This window comes from Drosophila elegans, unplaced genomic scaffold (assembly GCF_018152505.1).
Source record: "Drosophila elegans isolate 14027-0461.03 unplaced genomic scaffold, ASM1815250v1 contig_149, whole genome shotgun sequence".
Taxonomy (NCBI): Eukaryota; Metazoa; Arthropoda; class Insecta; order Diptera; family Drosophilidae; genus Drosophila; species Drosophila elegans.
Genome location: NW_024545513.1, coordinates 5,086,829 through 5,103,973, shown reverse-complemented (window position 1 = coordinate 5,103,973; position 17,145 = coordinate 5,086,829). Strand labels below are relative to the sequence as shown.

Sequence of the window (17,145 nt, the reverse complement as noted above, 5' to 3'; positions counted from 1 at the left end):
ACGCGGCCTGCCAATCGACGGAGGAGCACGGGCGTCCCCAGGACCAGGCCAGTATCCCCATGCCCATGCCCATGACCACCCCCATCCCCGTTCCCATTCCCATTCCCATGGCAATGGAAGTGGAAGTGGAGGAGGGTGCTGGGAAGGCGGGAGATGGCAGTCCCAGAGGAGCTGAGGAAGGACATCCGCGACCAGGATCTCAAGCCGCCGTCACCGTCATTCATTGGACTGTGGTTGACATCTGTGGCGCCCGCAGCTGGGGCTGACGCAGCTAAACAAAGGGAGATACAAACCACCAAGGCCACCCACCCACAGAAGCACCCCCATTCCACCCAACCACCCAACCACCCACCACAAGCACTATTACTATGGAAACCACTTCGCAGCCCAAGGCAGTTGAATGCGTTGAATTTTTTTTGTGTCGCCTATGGAAATTGTTGTAAGCATATTATATTTAGAGAGAGTTACTTTAAAAAACCAACCATGTTACTGAATTTGCCAAAATATAAAATATATTAATATACAATATTAAATGGAATGTGAAAGTTATTTATGAGCGGATGTTTGTAATTTTAACAGTTTTTTCATTAGTTGGTTTAACTAAATTCAATTATTATAATATATTAAAAAGGGGCGCAACAAAAATAAACTTTGAACTAAGAAATCAGTTAAAAAAGTAGTCACCATTGCTGCATTTAATATTATTATTATTATTTATTATTATTATTTACATTTTTATTCCAATAACAACAAAACAAAATCTGATTGTAAAACAAGGGGCATTTAAAAAGGGTTAATATACAAAAAGATGTTTATTATTATATCATCATTATCATTATATTATATTAATGAATAAATTAATGCACTCAACCAAATAAATTCAAATTCTGGCGCCTGCGTGTTCCTTGTGCAACTTCTATGGGCAGCACTGGCCAGCGCACAGCTGTTTATGTGAGCGCTTCGCGGTGAATGTGCAAAATAATAAGAAGAGACGCGCACGTTTTATTTTATTTACAAAAAATTCCTTTCATTTCCCTTGATCCAGTACCACAAATGCCCAAAAATGGTGGATAATATAACGCTGAATGTGAATTCCAGACCTGCGGCCCAGAAAAAACAACAAGTAAGTGACTTTCGCTGGTTTAAGTATGTAATTTCATATTGTTCGTTGCATTTTCATCAAAAGCCCGTGCAATCGGTTAAAAAACGTGTACAAAAATCTCAGGATTTTGACTTTCAATTCGATGTGGAGAAGCCCAAAGTCAAGGCGATTGTGGTGCGCAGAAGGGCGGCCACCACGAAAGTGGCACCTACAAATGCAGGTCCCTTAAATGCCACAAATTCCACTGCATCTTCAAGTTCTACAGGCAAAGTGCCTTCCAGTCCTTCAGTTGCCGCCCCTAAATCTACTATATCCTCCGGAGATCTTATGTTCAATGCTAGCCCCTCGAAAGCACCTGCTAAAAGCAGCATTTTGGGCGATGATTTCATGCTGAATGTGACCACAAAACCCGTGGTCACCACTCAAAAAGCCAAGCCAAAAATCACCAGAGCCGAGAGATTGGGCAAAAAGCAGAGGCAGGGAAAACCTGTGCTAAAACTCAGCGATGAGCAGCTCACGCGTGCCCTGAAAAACCACCGAAAACCCAAGAACCCCAATCAAATGCCCAGGGCAGGCGACATTTTCCGGGCTCAAATGGACGAGGAGCGGAGAAACAAGCGGCGGCAGGAGGCTGGCGAGGATCAGGAAGCCAGCGAGAAAGAGGAGAATGCCAAGGACAGGTCAACAGAAGGGCCCACAAAAGATTTAGCTAAGGAATCGGCTGAATCCGGTGAAGAGGCAGCTAAGGAAGCCTCCGAAAAACCCCAACCCACAAAAGAGGACACCAAAAAGACCCTGCAAACTCCATCAAAAGCTGGGGAAACCGCAACCCAAAACCGTTTTCGCACCAAGAAGATAGGCCTCTTCGACCAAAGCGATGTGGAGGCCCTCAAGCAACTGGGCCAGCGTGCAGTGAAGCCCGTCAAGGAGACCATCTTCACGGGCTCGAAGATATCCACTTTGGGACTGCATCCACATGCGGTGAAGAACCTGGAGGATCTGCTCGGCATACGCGAGCTGACCAGTGTGCAGCAGAAGACGATACCCGAGGTGCTGCTGGGCAAGGATGTGCTGGTGCGCTCGCAGACGGGCTCGGGCAAGACGCTGGCCTACGCCCTGCCCTTGGTGGAACTGCTGCAGAAGCAGCAGCCCCGAGTGCAGCGCAAGGACGGCGTGCTGGCCCTGGTGATAGTGCCCACCCGGGAGCTGGTCATCCAGACGTACGAGCTGGTCCAGAAGCTGGTCAAGCCCTACACCTGGATCGTGCCCGGCTCCCTGCTGGGCGGCGAGAGCCGCAAGAGCGAGAAGGCCAGGCTGAGGAAGGGCATCAATGTGCTGGTGGGCACGCCGGGTCGCCTGGTGGACCACCTGCTGCACACGGCCAACTTCAAGCTGACGAAGCTGCAGTTCCTCATCCTGGACGAGGCGGATCGCCTGCTGGAGCTGGGCTACGAGCGCGATGTGAAGCAGTTGGTGGAGGCCATCGACAAGCAGCGGGCGGAGTGCGAGGACAAGGAGCACCTGGCCCAGCTGCAGCGCATGCTGCTGAGTGCCACGCTGACCTCGCAGGTCCAGCAGCTGGCCGGTCTGACCCTGCGCAACCCCCTGTACATCGACAACAGCGACGAGGCGGCCAGTGCGGCGCTCAAGTCGAAGGATGGCTACCAGAAGGAGACCATCGAGGCCCTGCTGGCGGTGGAGGACGATGGCCTGGGGGAGTACCAGGAGGACGTGACCGGGGTGCTGAGTATTCCCGACAACCTGCAGCTCAGCTATGTGGTGGTGCCGCCCAAGCTCCGCCTGGTGGCCCTCTCCGCGCTGCTGGCCAAGGAGGTGGACGCCAGCCCCAAGGAGTTCAAGGCCATTGTGTTCATGAGCACCACGGAGATGGTGAACTTCCACCACGACATGTTGAACGAGGCGCTGACCAGGCGCGTTCTGGACGAGGAAGACGACCAGGAGGCGGAGGACTCGGACGGGGATGCCGATACCCCGCTGCTGCAGGGTCTGCGCTTCTTCAAGTGAGTTGTTTGTGTGCCTGCAATGTCTTAGTTTGTGTAACCCTCTATTTTCTCCACAAGACTGCATGGCTCCATGACGCAGACGGAGCGACAGGGCGTCTTCCGTGGCTTCCGCGAGTGCCCCAGCTGCGTCCTACTGGCCACCGATGTGGTGGGCCGCGGCATCGATGTGCCCGACATCAAGCTGGTGGTGCAGTACACGCCGCCGCAAACCACCGCCGATTTCGTCCACCGCGTGGGTCGCACGGCGCGAGCGGGCCGCAGGGGACGGGCCGTGCTCTTTCTGGCACCCAGCGAGGCGCAGTTCGTGCGGCACCTGGAGAAGAAGCGCATTCGCATCCAGCAGGGCGACATGTACGCCTATCTGCAGACCCTGCTGCCCAAGGACGACGAGGCCAGGACGGTGCAGGAGGCGGCCTCCAACCTGCAGCACAAGTTCCAGACGCTGCTCGAGGACGATCGCGAGTTGCACGACAAGTCCTGCAAAGGTAGGTGTTATTTGAGGTCTATGTCATCCTGAAATCGTCCACAACAAGTACATAAATATTCCTCTTTATTTATTCATCCATAAATATTTCTATGTAGGGAACATATATCAATCAATATCAATATTTGTGTTCAGCACAAAGTTTGACCTTTTAAACTAAATTGTTTTTAAGGATGGCTCAACCATAAGCTTTAAGAAATTGTCAAAAACTTGGAAATATGGTTATGATTTGTAGAAGTGTCGTTTTGGTTCACCATTTAGAAATATCAAACATTAAAATGGGGCCGAAAATTGACCTTCAGTAAAGTTATTTATTTGAATGTAGATAATTTGGGAATGAATCCACAATCTTTATAAGTAACATTGAAATCGATGGCCAATTAGTCAAAATATGGGCTATAAAAGATTTAGATAACCTTTCAGCAAACCAATTAAAATTTTAAAAAACTGAACATGAAAAAGGGCCATAAAATTTACTATCAGTAAATTTATAAATTTGAATGCAGATTTTCAGAGAATGAATTCACAATCTTTGAAATTAAAGTCTGATAAGTGAAGTTATGGTCTCCAGATTCTGCCAGCTTTCAAAATCTTAGAAAATTCGGCAAAAGAAATTTGTTTTTCTTTTTAACACGGTCCCAATTTATTTCCACTTCAAGAATATCAACTTCAATCAATAGCATTTAATCGTTCGATTACCACAGGCAGCCCGTTTCATTTTTTCATATTTAAAACATATACAGAGACCCAATTTGGACCCTTATTTATCCCGATCCCGAGCCATTTGATGAGTTCCCATGGTACTTACTTTTCCAATTGCCCCAACTCCGATCCCAGGACAAACTAGCAATTTAATCCTTTCACCAAAGAACATTAACTTTGTAATTACGATTTTTTACAACACTCCGGTGGGTGAAAAAAAGAGAAATACAAAAATACAAAAACACAAAAACCCACAAACGCTCGGCTATTTTTCCAATTATAAGTTGGTAGCACGAGCCACGCCCCCGCTCTTTTGACCGCCCCCCAAACCCCTCACCCCACACCCCAGTTATCATCCACGGGGCAGCGCGCGTTAAAAACACAAAAATTATTTCATATTTGAAGTTAATTTCGATTGCGTGTCAAATGAATCCCCCTTTCCATCCGCCTCTTTCGGCGACCTCCAACCACCCACCGCAAAGCACCACCCACCATCCAGCACCCACTACCACCCACATCCGTCATCGCGGCAAGTGACCACCAGCGACTTCTTTCATCGCCTGATCCTTTTTTCTGCCTTCATTTATTTCCACATTTTATTTTATTTGCCTTTCAAAACGGGGGTGGGAGTGGCTACCCCTTAGAAAAATAACAAAAAGGGTATATAACTTTTAATAAAAGTTTTAAAAATAATAATTTTCCCAAAAAGAAAACCTTTGATCCTTGGTAATTTGTTGTTCCGAAATTGTTGCTTGAATTTTTATAATCGTTTTTAGCATTACAAAGCCTTGTTTCATTAAAAACAGTGTAGGTGTTTATAAAAATAAATTCATAAAAAAATATACCTTGTTACCAATACCTCTACTGATTCAATAATAATTGCCAATAAAGCTTTTTTTTCTATAGAGAAAATCAAAAGGGTAATTAAATGTGTTTTTCGTTGGCTTGTTTTAATAATTATCCTCTCGAAACTGAAGATATTATTTATAAATCATCATATTTATAGATCATTTTACTGAGTTAGAAAAAGTAATTGTACTCTTTTCTCAAAATAATCATTTTACAAGGTATCTCCCTGTCTGATATTCATTTCATTAGTATCCTGCTGAAAGTGTAATTGCAGCGTTGGAAAGGCTAGAAAAAAAGTTAATTAGATGTTACCAAGGCGCTTTTGAAGGGTTGAGAAAATCCAGACGATGTTTTTCCCCATTTTCCTGCGATTGAAACATAAAGGACATAAAGGAGTGGCAGGCAAGTGGAAGCGATTCTAATCGAAAAGAGGCACCCAAAATGAATCATAAATGGGGGAAAAGGCACCCAAAAAGCGGGCCATATAATAAAAGTCTGGGAATGGGGGAACGAACTCCTTTGATGGCTGATGGCGACTCGAAACAGGAAACGGAAACTGAGCGAAATATCGCAAAACAATGGCAAAACAGCAAGATAAATAAAGGATAAAGGATGTATAAAAGCGGGCAGAGTCGAGAGTCGAGAGTTGAGAGTCGGTCAAAATGGCAACGCAAATTGCACTTAAGCGCCGAGTCAAGCGTCAAGACAGGAAGCCACTTGGCAAAACTTAAGAGCAGAGCAACCAAAATGCCAAAATGCCCGAAAGAGATGGCAATAGCCGGGGCCGAAAGAGACGGGGAATGGGATAAAGTATCCAGGAGGATGCAGTTTTCTACTGCTACTGCTACTGCTACAGCTACTGCTTCTGTTGCTGCTGCTCTGCTGCGTCCAATCAAAAAGCCATTAAAAAGTATTACGCTTGAACAAAACTGTACAAAGCAGCAGATAAAAGGCAGCCAGAAAGGGACAGCAAGCCGGGCGGGCGAAAGAGACGGGTAGTGCGGAGACATACAGGCCGGGAAAGAGAGGGAAGAACATCTGCGACTTGCATTGCATCGGTAATTGAAACAATTTTCAACTCGGAATTCACTTTTTGTCTTCAGAGGCGGCTTTTTAAACTTTCAGTAGTTTGTGCTACAGTGCGTTGCAAAGCTGTAAGACAAAAGGTACGGGTACGGGCGGTGGAAAAGCAGCATATTACAAATAATTATTTGATTTTGATTTTAAAATCGAATTGTTTTTTTACAAAGTATGATCTTGAGACATCTACTATAAAGTATATTCATACCATTTAAATAGTCCTTAACACTCTTATAGTTTTTTTTCGAATTACTTGATTCAAATATATGTATTTCTCAATTTATATATCTCTCTCCAAAAGCATCTGTTTTTCAAAATTATGATACTCATACTTACCATTTAATTGAGAATAGCTTATAATTTTCTATTTAGGTCCCATTCAATTCAAATAGTCTTTAACAATATGAATACATAATTAAATAACAAGTACTATAATAATTATTTTCAAATAACTAAATACGCATAGAGTTTCTCTCCAAAAACATCTGTTTTTAAGAGCAGGATAATCCGCTGACAACCTCTCTGATCCTCATAGTTCCCTTTTGACTTACAATCATTTTTGGCGTATTTAATGGTATATTCCAGCCATTGTTTCGCATATTATGCCGCTGAAAAGAGTTCTGCTAATGCCTTTCACAACAACTAAGCCCCTGATGGCGACACCCCCGATTAGCTCTGCGTCGGGTATCAAGTGAAAGGAAAGCCCTTCGTTTGGGGAGGTTGTGGAAATGGAAACGGCAATGGTAAGGGAAATGGCAATGGCAATGGCAATGGCAATGGGTGGACTGAAAAACAATCACAACAATTTGCCACGCCTACACAAACCGCATGGACACGCGCGCTGAAGAAGAAACCACCCGGAGTGGCAGCCCTTGCTCCTGAAAAGCCAGCAAATCCAGAGAAAACCACCGAGACAATGGCATAAAAAGCCATTTTGTGCGGCTTCTGCGGTGGATTCCGTATTCCGCATGCCGCACGCCGCAAGCCGCAGTCTCCCCTTCGAATGACATTTATTTTATTCGCCACTTCCGGCTGGCAGACGTCTCTAAACATCCGCTGCCGTCATACTTTTTGTTTGCCTAATGTCTGCCACTTGGCCGTAATCGCATTTGCGGCAATTAAGCCAGAATCCCGAGTCCAGAGCCCAGAATCCAGAACCAGAAAGCCCAGGGCTTGACTTCGAGACTTTGGTCCCATCCCCCCCCTTTGCGCCCCCCCAAAAAAAAAAGGACATGCGGGTGCAGAAGAAGGACGACTGCGAGTTAATTGCCGGGGCAGGAACGTCTTTGCATCCATCTCTGGCCTTCTGACTCTCTAGTGGGCCTGCCCATCCCTCCCAGCTTCCTGTTTTTGCCCGCCAGGATTCACGAGTTCATTTGGGAGTTGTCCTCAGCTGAAGGTTATCCTGGAGCTGGGGGTTTCGGTGTGTGTGGCCGGGATCTGCGGTTCCTTGGCAGTCAATTACGAGGGCCTGGGAACGGAAGGGCCACTAGTTTATTAAAGCTAATTTAGCGTCTTGCTATGTGATGAGTAACACATTCTTGGCTAGTTGGAGAAACATATCCCCTTCATTTCTCTAACATCCAAAATAATAGTTGCCTTTTTAAGGGGGTACAATTTTTAGTGTTTATTTATTTTTCTATTTTAATTAATTTATGCAAATAACAAAGTAAAGTACACCAAAAAAAATTGCCATAGAAACTAAACTATTGTTTAAACTATTGTGTAATAAGATGAGTATTAAATAAACACCACGAAAGTATCAAAATAAAACTTATGTCGATTAAAAAAAAGCCTTTAAACTACAGTTTTAGACTCTTCGTTATAGAAATAAAACTAAAAAATTCAGAGGTTGTTATTTAGTATTGAATAAATAATAATATACTTTGTAGTTTATTTCGAAGAAGCAGTTCTCCATCATTCGTCTATCATTTTAAATAATAAGTTTGGTTTAATTCAAAAAGTAACCTCCTTGAGTGTTTATTTTATATGCAACTTGTATCGCTCTCTGTTGATACTCATTATCCTATTTAATGTTGTAGCCAAATTCTTTGGCATATCCCTGGAAAGGGATAGCCTTGGAAAGGATACAACTCACTCGCATCTGTCTCGTTTCGTTTGGAAAGTGTCGTTGCTTGAGCATTTGCATTGCACTTTTCATTCCACATCACATTTACATATCCCACTCCGCCGGCGAGAGATGCTTATCGGGGTAACAATTGCGGTCCTGAGTGGCTCTGCTCTGTTGGTAATTTGATATCATTGTTGTATAATTTGGAATTGCCTGGCATAAGTGCTGCGTAATTAGCAAGGACATGCTCACACAACAGCGAACCACAAGCGTGTACACAATGTGTGTACGTACATACATGTATCCCTTCGCACACAATACCCGTGTCTATTGTGGATGTGAAATCCTTTGCTGACACTGCTCATTTGTCATTTTAACAAATTTATTTTGTAATGAATGCGGCTCGCACACACTCGACATACACACACATGCGCCAGCACTTAAGCCAAGACATCAATTAATTCTAAAGGCATTAACATCTCCGCTTTTCCCATCTCGCCGCAGCTTTTGTGTCCTGGATGAAGTTCTACTCGACGTTTCCCAAGGAGCTGAAGCCCATCTTCAACGTGCGCATCGCCCACATGGGCCACTTCGCCAAGAGCTTCGCCCTCAAGGAGGCCCCCTCCAAGTTCGCCGCCCAGCACGCCGCCCCCAAGGCGGCCCCGCCCACCAATCGACTGACCTACACGGAAAGGTAAGCCAGAGGGTTCAACCCATCATATAACATATATGGGTTCTGTTGATAGAATGTATATATTGTAGATGTAATGATTACAGTTAGTCTAGAAAACATTAATCTTTAAATTAATTTAATTTTATGTAATACATAAATTTCTAAATAAAATATAAATATATATTGATACAAATTATTTGATATAACCAACATTTAAGCCCAATATAAATAGAGAAGACTTACAAGTTGATAGGGCAAACGATCGCGATCTGATTATAAGTGAGATCTATTAATAAATAAAATATATATACTTTTAGACCCAACTTATTTAAAATCTAGTACACATATATACTCCCCTTCCAATTTTATTAGCAAATAATTTTAGCTATAGTTTTCTATAGCTAATTAATTCTGAGTTAAGTATGCAGTTAAGGGGACGGCAGAATCCTGAATAAATCACACAATCTGATGCTCATCCCCTTGTTTTCTTGCAGAGATCCCGAGAAGATTCAAGCCCAGAAGCGGGCCAAGCGGCGGTTCACGACGACCGTGAGCGGAGAGGTGCGTCAGCTGCAGCAGCGGGATGGAGGAGCAGGAGCGCCAGAGGTCGACCGGCGGAAGCCAGGACCCCAGGGATCCAGGGGAGGCTTCGTGGGCGGCGGAGTGGGACGCAGCAGCTTCATGAAGAGCCTGAGCAAATCGAGGACCCTGAACATATCCGAGTTCGACAGCGGACTGCCGGCAGTGGGCCCCGCCAAGCGACTCAAGCAGGCGTAGGAGGCGGAGGATTTTAAGTGCAGGACGAGGAGGTCTTGGAGGAGAAAGTGGACCAGGAGGAGGAAGTGCGGTCCTCATGGAGTTCGGAGCACTTTGCGGCACTTTATGCGCGCCATTTTGCCTGTCCGCTGTGCCTGCTCAACCATTTAATCGAAAAGAAAATTGCCCTATATATATTACATATATATATATATATAACTAAGTAAAAATCTAAGAAAACCCAAGGAGATGCGCTCATAAAAGTTTCATTTTTCTCAACTTTTAAGCCCGGACGTCCTGCGGGAAAAGTTGTGGCCGCCTGCCAGCATATTTTAAGCTTCCTTTCATTTCTTCCCCACTGTTTTTCCTAACCATTTTTGTTTTTTTTTTCATTTTTTTTTCTTTTTGATTACGCGCCGTAATATGTCCGTTTTTGTGTGGAAAATATTAGAAATCCATTTTCCGCTCACTGCAGATTCATTCAGTTTTGAAAATGTCACCAGCGACGGCGGCGGGGGTCAAAGGTTGGCACGTGTTGGCTTTTTATGCAACTGAAGCGCATAATTTGTTGGACAAGGCATAAATAAATATGGGATACATATAAACGCTGTACAAACGATTGTCGTGTTTATTTATTTATTTTTTTCCTCGCCAGGACACGTGGCTGAAAACGCAGTTGCTGCGTAGGCGTAGGGTATTATGGCCTTTAATTGCGTCCTCTCGACGGGATTGGGACTGGGATCGAATGGCCCCTAATTAGACGCTCAGCGATTGATTTTTAATTAGGCCACTGGCCCACGCCCACGTCCATGTGTCACTCAAAGTCAAAGTCAAAGTCAATCAAGCGTGAACCATCGAGCCGCAGTCGATTCCTAATTACGTGCGAGTGTCAACATGTGAAATAATATTTTGGTATAAATGCGTCCATTAAAAGGAAACCCCCCAACTTCTGGGGTTTCTTATATCAGGAGAAATGGGGGGATTTCGGGGCTGGCTGGAAAATATGCCTTTGAGAAACTCGGAAACTCTAGTAAATACATTTGTAGTTCAAAACTTTATACCATTTGTTTATATTCTTATAAATTTATTATGCGATTCTGGTGTTTTTTTTTTTAAATATAAAAAATATAATAAAAAAAATATTTTTGAGCTGCAGAATTTTGATGAGAAAATCTGAACATAAAAAATATATATTTTATAAAAATCCACATTCTTGTAAAGAGTTATCTTCTTTAGTTATTTGGAATTTTATGCATATAGTTTTTCAGTAGTAAATTTTATAGATTTAAAACCCAAATATTTTTTTGCTAACACATTTTATCACGAAGTTTTATTGACTTACAGAAATTCTTTTGTTTAATTGGCATTTGTTATCCAATTTTGTACATAAGTATAAAAGCTAGTTGCGAATACATATTTATATTTTAACATATTATTTTCTCAGAAATAATTATAGGTAGTTATTTGATATACAATTTTGTTCATATCTATAAAAATATCTATAAAGTTAGTTCGTTATGATTTACTAAGTACAAAAGAGTTGAGTTTTAAATTTGAGTGTTAAAAATAGTATAAGTGAGTAGATTTCTAATCAGACTTAAGTATAAGCCAGGATATTCTTTACTCCACTTAACGCTAACCAATCGCGTAACGTAACCAATACTTTGGGCAACCAAACCAACAACTAGCACGAATAATTGTCACTTAGCAGGGGGCAATCCAATCCCCCAACCCATGGACAACCCCACCTATTTTTGGCTCCACCCAGTTGTCAACGCCGTGGGCCACATTAGAGTTTTCCTTTTTCCAGACAGGACAAAAATGCTGACAGCTGTTTTGGGTCGTTCTCGCTGTCGGAAAATCCCCCTATCCCCTCTTCATACTTCAATAAAAAAGGAGCTGGAAAAATAGGAAAAAATGGGGGAGGTCCAACAAAAACATGCAACATTTGCACCTGACCAACCAACGAACTCACAAAAGGCATTGTTGTTAGTGCGCCACTACAACTTTATTATTATTACCACCCCCTGGACACAGTACACGGCAATAACTCCTCCAATAGAGTGGAGGATTTTAATTTACCCTAATGCGTCTATAATTCGAGCCATTAGTGCAATCACATTAGTAATTTTCCACGGCCAACCCTTTGCCGCAAGCGAGGGTGGTGAAAAGCCACTTTTCCCGAGATCCCAACAGCAGCAGGAGTTGATCCAATTAGATCGGTCCTAATCACACATGCGAACACTGGGCTTGAATCAATCGAAAGTCTGGCGGGGATTAACAACAGATGTTGGCTGTTAGCCGATTTTGGGTGTTACATGGTGGACAGTCTTACACTTATTTCTTTTTGATTCTACGTATCATAAATTATTTATCTTATAAATTAAATATTTATTTAATGCATCTGCGCTTACTTTAGTAAGAGTATAAAAATGATTAATCCATTTTAAATATCTTAGACAAAAAAAAAATATATATTTTGAGCACATTATACTAAAGATCTTGTCTTTAAAATAAATGTATTTTTATTGTCATATAAAGAATTTAATTTATTTTACAAACACTGAATATATTTTTCTTTAATATTTTAGAGTGTATCTCCTCTGTTGGTTTGATATTTGTTGTAATGTTTTTAACACATTTATTGCATTTGCATGTTGTATTAAATATAATACACCCTTAATTTCCGTCTGCTTAACCATATAATTATATATTAAATGCACTTCTGTTTAAGTTTATATACGAGGTTATAAAATAGGCCTAGCTCCGTGGGCATATCCTTAAGAAGCTATTGTAATTAAAATCCATTTCTGCTTCTGTTCTACGCATCCGCAGCATCCAACGAGTAAGCCAAACCAGCACATTCCCATTTTTATCCATCGTCGCCTCGCGCTAAAAACCAATTAATTTCGACGCTCAACTGGGGCGGTATTTCGTGGGTACTGAAAGATCATCCGTCATCTCCCTGGGATCTCCGATCTCGGATCTCGAATCTGGAACCTCGGATGACCTTCCAGTGGGGCGGCTGCAACCGCTGCAACTGCACTGCTGCTGCTGCTGCTGCAAAAAGTCCCTAATTGTTTGCATTTGTGTTGCAATTTAGCCGAAATCGCGCCTCTTGGCCAAATTGTCTTTAAATTGGCAGTTGGCGCTGTGCGCCATAAATCCAAGCAGCACCAGCTCTCATCTTTTGCTGGCTTTTTAGCTCCTACTCGTTCTGATCGGAGAAGTATTGTTACCCTGGAAAAATGTATGTTCGGGTTATATTTGATACTCGTTTTTATTTGCCAAATTAGGGGGCTTTTGTTATAATTATTATAATATTATTGTTGCTTAATCTTTTATTATTGCTCATAAATTATTTATTCAACAGATAGGTCTTGAAATATAAAATATAATAACAAGTTACAAACAATCTGTTTTGTTCCCCTAATGATCGGTTTTTTGAAAACCTAAATACACATATTTAGATATTTTAAATTATTTGTAGAGACTATGAAAAAATTTTGGAAGTATTATTTAAGAAATCCTATTTTAGATGTAAGTTTATTTATATATACAGTACAATTTATATACAATTTAATAGCATCTTTTCCTTTTATTTCTGTGCCTAAAAAAGGTGTTTTAAAATTTTAGATAGTTAAGATATTAAAAATTTTAATATATCAGAAATATTCTAATCATCACAACAACCTCACAGAAAAAAAAAATTTGGCTAGTAATATATTTGTTTTAAGCCCAGTTAGGGTATATTAGCTGTCTGTATTTTCCCGTTCAGCGGGTTTCCTTTTCATTTTAGCCAAGCAGCGGAAGTACCGCTTGGTGAGTTTGCCCAGCCGCCGGCCGATCCGTACTATATAGCATGAAGCATATAGCATACTGCCAGCCAGATCCCGAGAGTCACCCGTGGGGCATCGTTGGCGGTCAGCGGGCCTCTGATATATGTACCCATGACCACAGTATCCAGCATTCGGACTCAGCTGCGGTCGCAAATTATCAACAAATTAGAGTTTTCGTCGAAGGAGCCGGACTCGCGGGTTCCGAGTCATTTGGTTTGATTTGATTTCATTTGCTCGCATGTCTCGTTGTCATTTCGACTGGATTGGGATTGGGAATGGGATTGTGGACTGGGGATTGCGAATTGCGGATTGGGGATCTGCTGGGAGATCGTTTAGATCTTTTGGAGCCTTCGAAGCCTTTTCGGTGCCCATTTCTCAGAGCGCACGGCTGCGTTTTATGGGACGCCGCTGGTAAAGTGATTTCTTCAACGCTTTGTTAGCGCAGCGGATTGATGCGGCTGTCATTAGCCGATTTCGCTTCGTTTTCGGCCTAAACGGGTCCCAAGTTATAGCCACCCCGGCATGCTTGCTAAATGCGTTTTTAACGTGCTTTTAATTGCCAGCACCCCCTCGCCCTCTTCGCCCCGCTCTCTGTTCACTTCGCCGGGCAAATTAAATCAAATTGAAACTAATTAACATAAATAAATTTACACAAATCCAATCACAATATGCCTCGTTACAGGCCTTCACACTTTACGCTTCACTGACGGAGAGGAGGTTTGGAATTGGCAATGGGAATGGGAAAGGGAATGGGATTGGGATTGGGATTCGGATTTACTGGGTGACATTCGCAAGCGACAACTGTCAAATTGGACAAGTTGCATTTGCAAATAAATAGACGGGCACTCGTTCAAACGGAAACGGAAGCTGACGACCCACGAATCCCGGCATTTTCCATGGGGGTGGGCATTGGCCCTGGGGGTGGTGTGGGGTTAAGGGTGGAGGGGGGTTTTAGAGGAGGCCAGATGGAGGCTGTGTTAGCTGTGCTTCGACGCTTGCGCTTAAAGTTTTTAGGCGCTATGAAATTAATTGGATTTGCCTGTGGCGAGGCCAACCGTGCACAGTGGGCCAAAATCAATCAGAAAATGTGCCAATAACAAACTGAAGTACTAACGAATTTTTTTTAATATTTACTTAAGGATATTTAATATATTGCGTCATGATTTAAATTATTTGATTACTTTAATATGTTAACTATGTTATTAAAATTGTATTAGTCAGATTTATTATTTTGGTATCTAAGCTCATTGGAATTATACTTAAGATTATTTTTAAATTTTTAAAAATTAATGCAAAATCTATCAGTAAATAATTATAATTATCAGACAAAAATGTATATTATCCGAAGTATTTTACATAATATTTTTTGTCATTGATTAAATAAATTCCAGTTAAACTTTGTTTAACAGACTAAAATCATTTGGCAAAAAAATATGGCAAATAAAGAAGTATTATCAGTATTAGATATGATGTATTTAGTTTATTAATAAATAAACTACAATTTAACTTTGTATACTCCTATACATTTTCCGAACTTTTTTAATCTCTTCACACAGGAGAAACCCCACTGAAAACCAAAAAGTGTTTTCTTTTTTTTTACTTATTATTGTTATAAAAGGAGTTGCTTTTTGTGCACTTTTGAAGATTCCCCCTAAATCTGCGAGTGGATCCACTGCTCCTGCTGGCCACGCGGCGTATGCGCAATGTAACCCGGGTCCGATGTCACCCGAAATCCACCCAATCCAACCGATCCACCCATCCACCCACTTGCCAGCTCAGTTATTTACTGCTTTATTTGCGGTCTTGTCAAAGCAATCAACACAGTCAGAGCGTGTCCTTTTTCCTGTGGTCCTGCGGCCCAAAAGGTGGTGGCTTTTATTTACTTGTCTGTTGAGTCCTTGTTGGCTCCGCTGGGTTTATTTGTAGAATGATTTTTCAATAATTTATGTATGACGATGGGTGGTTGGGCGGTTGGGTGGTTGGGGGGGGGGTGGCACTTGATTTAATGTGCGGGGTGTTACTTTCAACACCCTCCAATCACAATAATAACAGCAGCGCAGAGCACTATTGACTGGCGCTGTGACAATGCAATTATAAATGGTGACAAAATAATTTCCGCTGCGTGATTTTTATGACAGTTGTTCACCGTACGGGTGGCATTGGCATTCTGCTCCGCTGGCCGTCAACCGCCATCGCCATCGCCATCGCCAACGTCAGAGAATTAAATCAGAATTAAATAGTTTCGGTTATTCCTTGGCTTGGCATTTCAGTGCTTCAGCATTTCAGCATTTCAAATGCCAATTTAATGACCATAATTGGTTAGGATGCGGTCGATGGGCATAATTCGAGCTCATCCTTTTGCCAGTTTCCTGTCCAGTGTGGGTGCTCTTACCTCTCGGCACAGGCAGCGATCCTTTCAAGGGCTTCCCACAGTCAAGGCTGTGGCACATGAAATCATAATTCCAGGGCAACGTCTCGCGAATTCATAAGAGCTTGTCATTTATGGCACGCAATCGCGTTGCGTTATAATTGGGAATTGGAAATTGCCATAAAATGGCAAAAACCCAGAAAACGAAATAAAATATTAAAGCCAGAAGCATTGACTTTGGCTTTTCTGTTTGTCCGGCCTTGTGATCTCTATTAAATCAAACTGCCATTGTAATCAGGTGAAAAACAAAGTTGCAGGATATAAAAAATCAAATTATCTTAGGGGCATACCCTTTTGTTTCTCTTCTACAACAATGTTGCGTTATTGAATATATTTTTGAATAAAATGTTATTTAATTACACAAATTGGAATTTAAACTTTAATATATATTATTTTATAAGAAAACATAGCCTTAAAACTACGATTTTTACAAATAAGGTACGAAATTTTATACTCTGGCTACTACAAATAAATAAAATAAAAGTTTATTTAAAATAAATTCAAACCTTACATTTTATAACTTGTAAATACTATATTATATTAATACCATCAGTAAATTGAAAGCTTTTCATTGCTTTTTAACCTAATAAACATAAAGACATAAAGTTCAATGGCATTAAAAATATTAGATTAGTGTGTTTAATAATTTACAAATTTATTTAGCGCTATGATCATTAAAAACGGAATACATTATGGGTGTTAAAACGAAAACCCCTACCAATCTTAATAATTTCTCTTTAGAACCTTTAGCAAAGTGATTGTTATCGTGTAATATTCAAAGTTTTGGCTCAAATTTAACCGATCAGATCGGCGGGCAAACGCTTTTCACAGCTGAACAATTGCCCGTGTCCTTTTTCTGCCGCTCCCGGCCTAATCCTGCGACGAGGAATTCCAAATTCCAAATTCCAACTCCCAATTCTAAATTAAAACATTTGTTGCCATTTTCTATCGGCGGCCAGCCATCTCAATTTGTCAATGGTTCGAAGGATTAAAATGCGGCAAGAGATTTGGCGCTTATCAGCGATGCTGGAAAAGGACATCGAGGATGGTAGGATGGCAAGGACTCGATGAATTTGTCACATTAGGCCGGGCATATGTGAAAGCCGGAGCCCGGATGATAAGATCCAACCCATCTGA

The 17,145-nt window shown here is 41.9% G+C and overlaps 2 protein-coding genes across 3 annotated transcripts; both read left to right on the top strand.

Moving 5' to 3' along the window:
* Positions 1-59: 59 nt before the first annotated feature.
* LOC121467973 lies at positions 60-493 on the top strand. The gene has a single exon (XM_041710804.1). The coding sequence runs from the start codon at positions 60-62 to the stop codon at positions 264-266; it is 207 nt and encodes a 68-aa protein (XP_041566738.1). The 3' UTR covers positions 267-493.
* Positions 494-990: 497 nt separating this feature from the next.
* LOC108136327 (probable ATP-dependent RNA helicase CG8611) lies at positions 991-10,346 on the top strand. Of its 2 annotated transcripts, XM_017257429.2 has the most exons (5): positions 991-1,123; positions 1,187-3,123; positions 3,184-3,611; positions 8,817-9,006; positions 9,480-10,346. In XM_017257429.2, the coding sequence occupies exons 1-5, from the start codon at positions 1,064-1,066 to the stop codon at positions 9,760-9,762; spliced, it is 2,898 nt and encodes a 965-aa protein (XP_017112918.1). In that variant the 5' UTR covers positions 991-1,063; the 3' UTR covers positions 9,763-10,346. The 2 variants fall into 2 exon arrangements, with proteins under 2 accessions (XP_017112918.1, XP_041566710.1); XM_041710776.1 differs by having other exon boundaries at positions 991-3,123.
* The last annotated feature ends 6,799 nt before the right edge of the window (positions 10,347-17,145 follow it).

Excerpts from the sequence above, each read along its gene's own strand:
- LOC108136327 (XM_041710776.1), top strand. The coding sequence starts at position 1,064 with ATGGTGGATAATATAACGCTGAATGTGAATTCCAGACCTGCGGCCCAG. Across the intron at positions 3,124-3,183 it reads CAGGGTCTGCGCTTCTTCAA|ACTGCATGGCTCCATGACGC; the intron begins GTGAGTTGTTTG and ends TTTCTCCACAAG. Across the intron at positions 3,612-8,816 it reads GCACGACAAGTCCTGCAAAG|CTTTTGTGTCCTGGATGAAG; the intron begins GTAGGTGTTATT and ends ATCTCGCCGCAG.
- LOC121467973 (XM_041710804.1), top strand. The coding sequence starts at position 60 with ATGCCCATGCCCATGACCACCCCCATCCCCGTTCCCATTCCCATTCCC.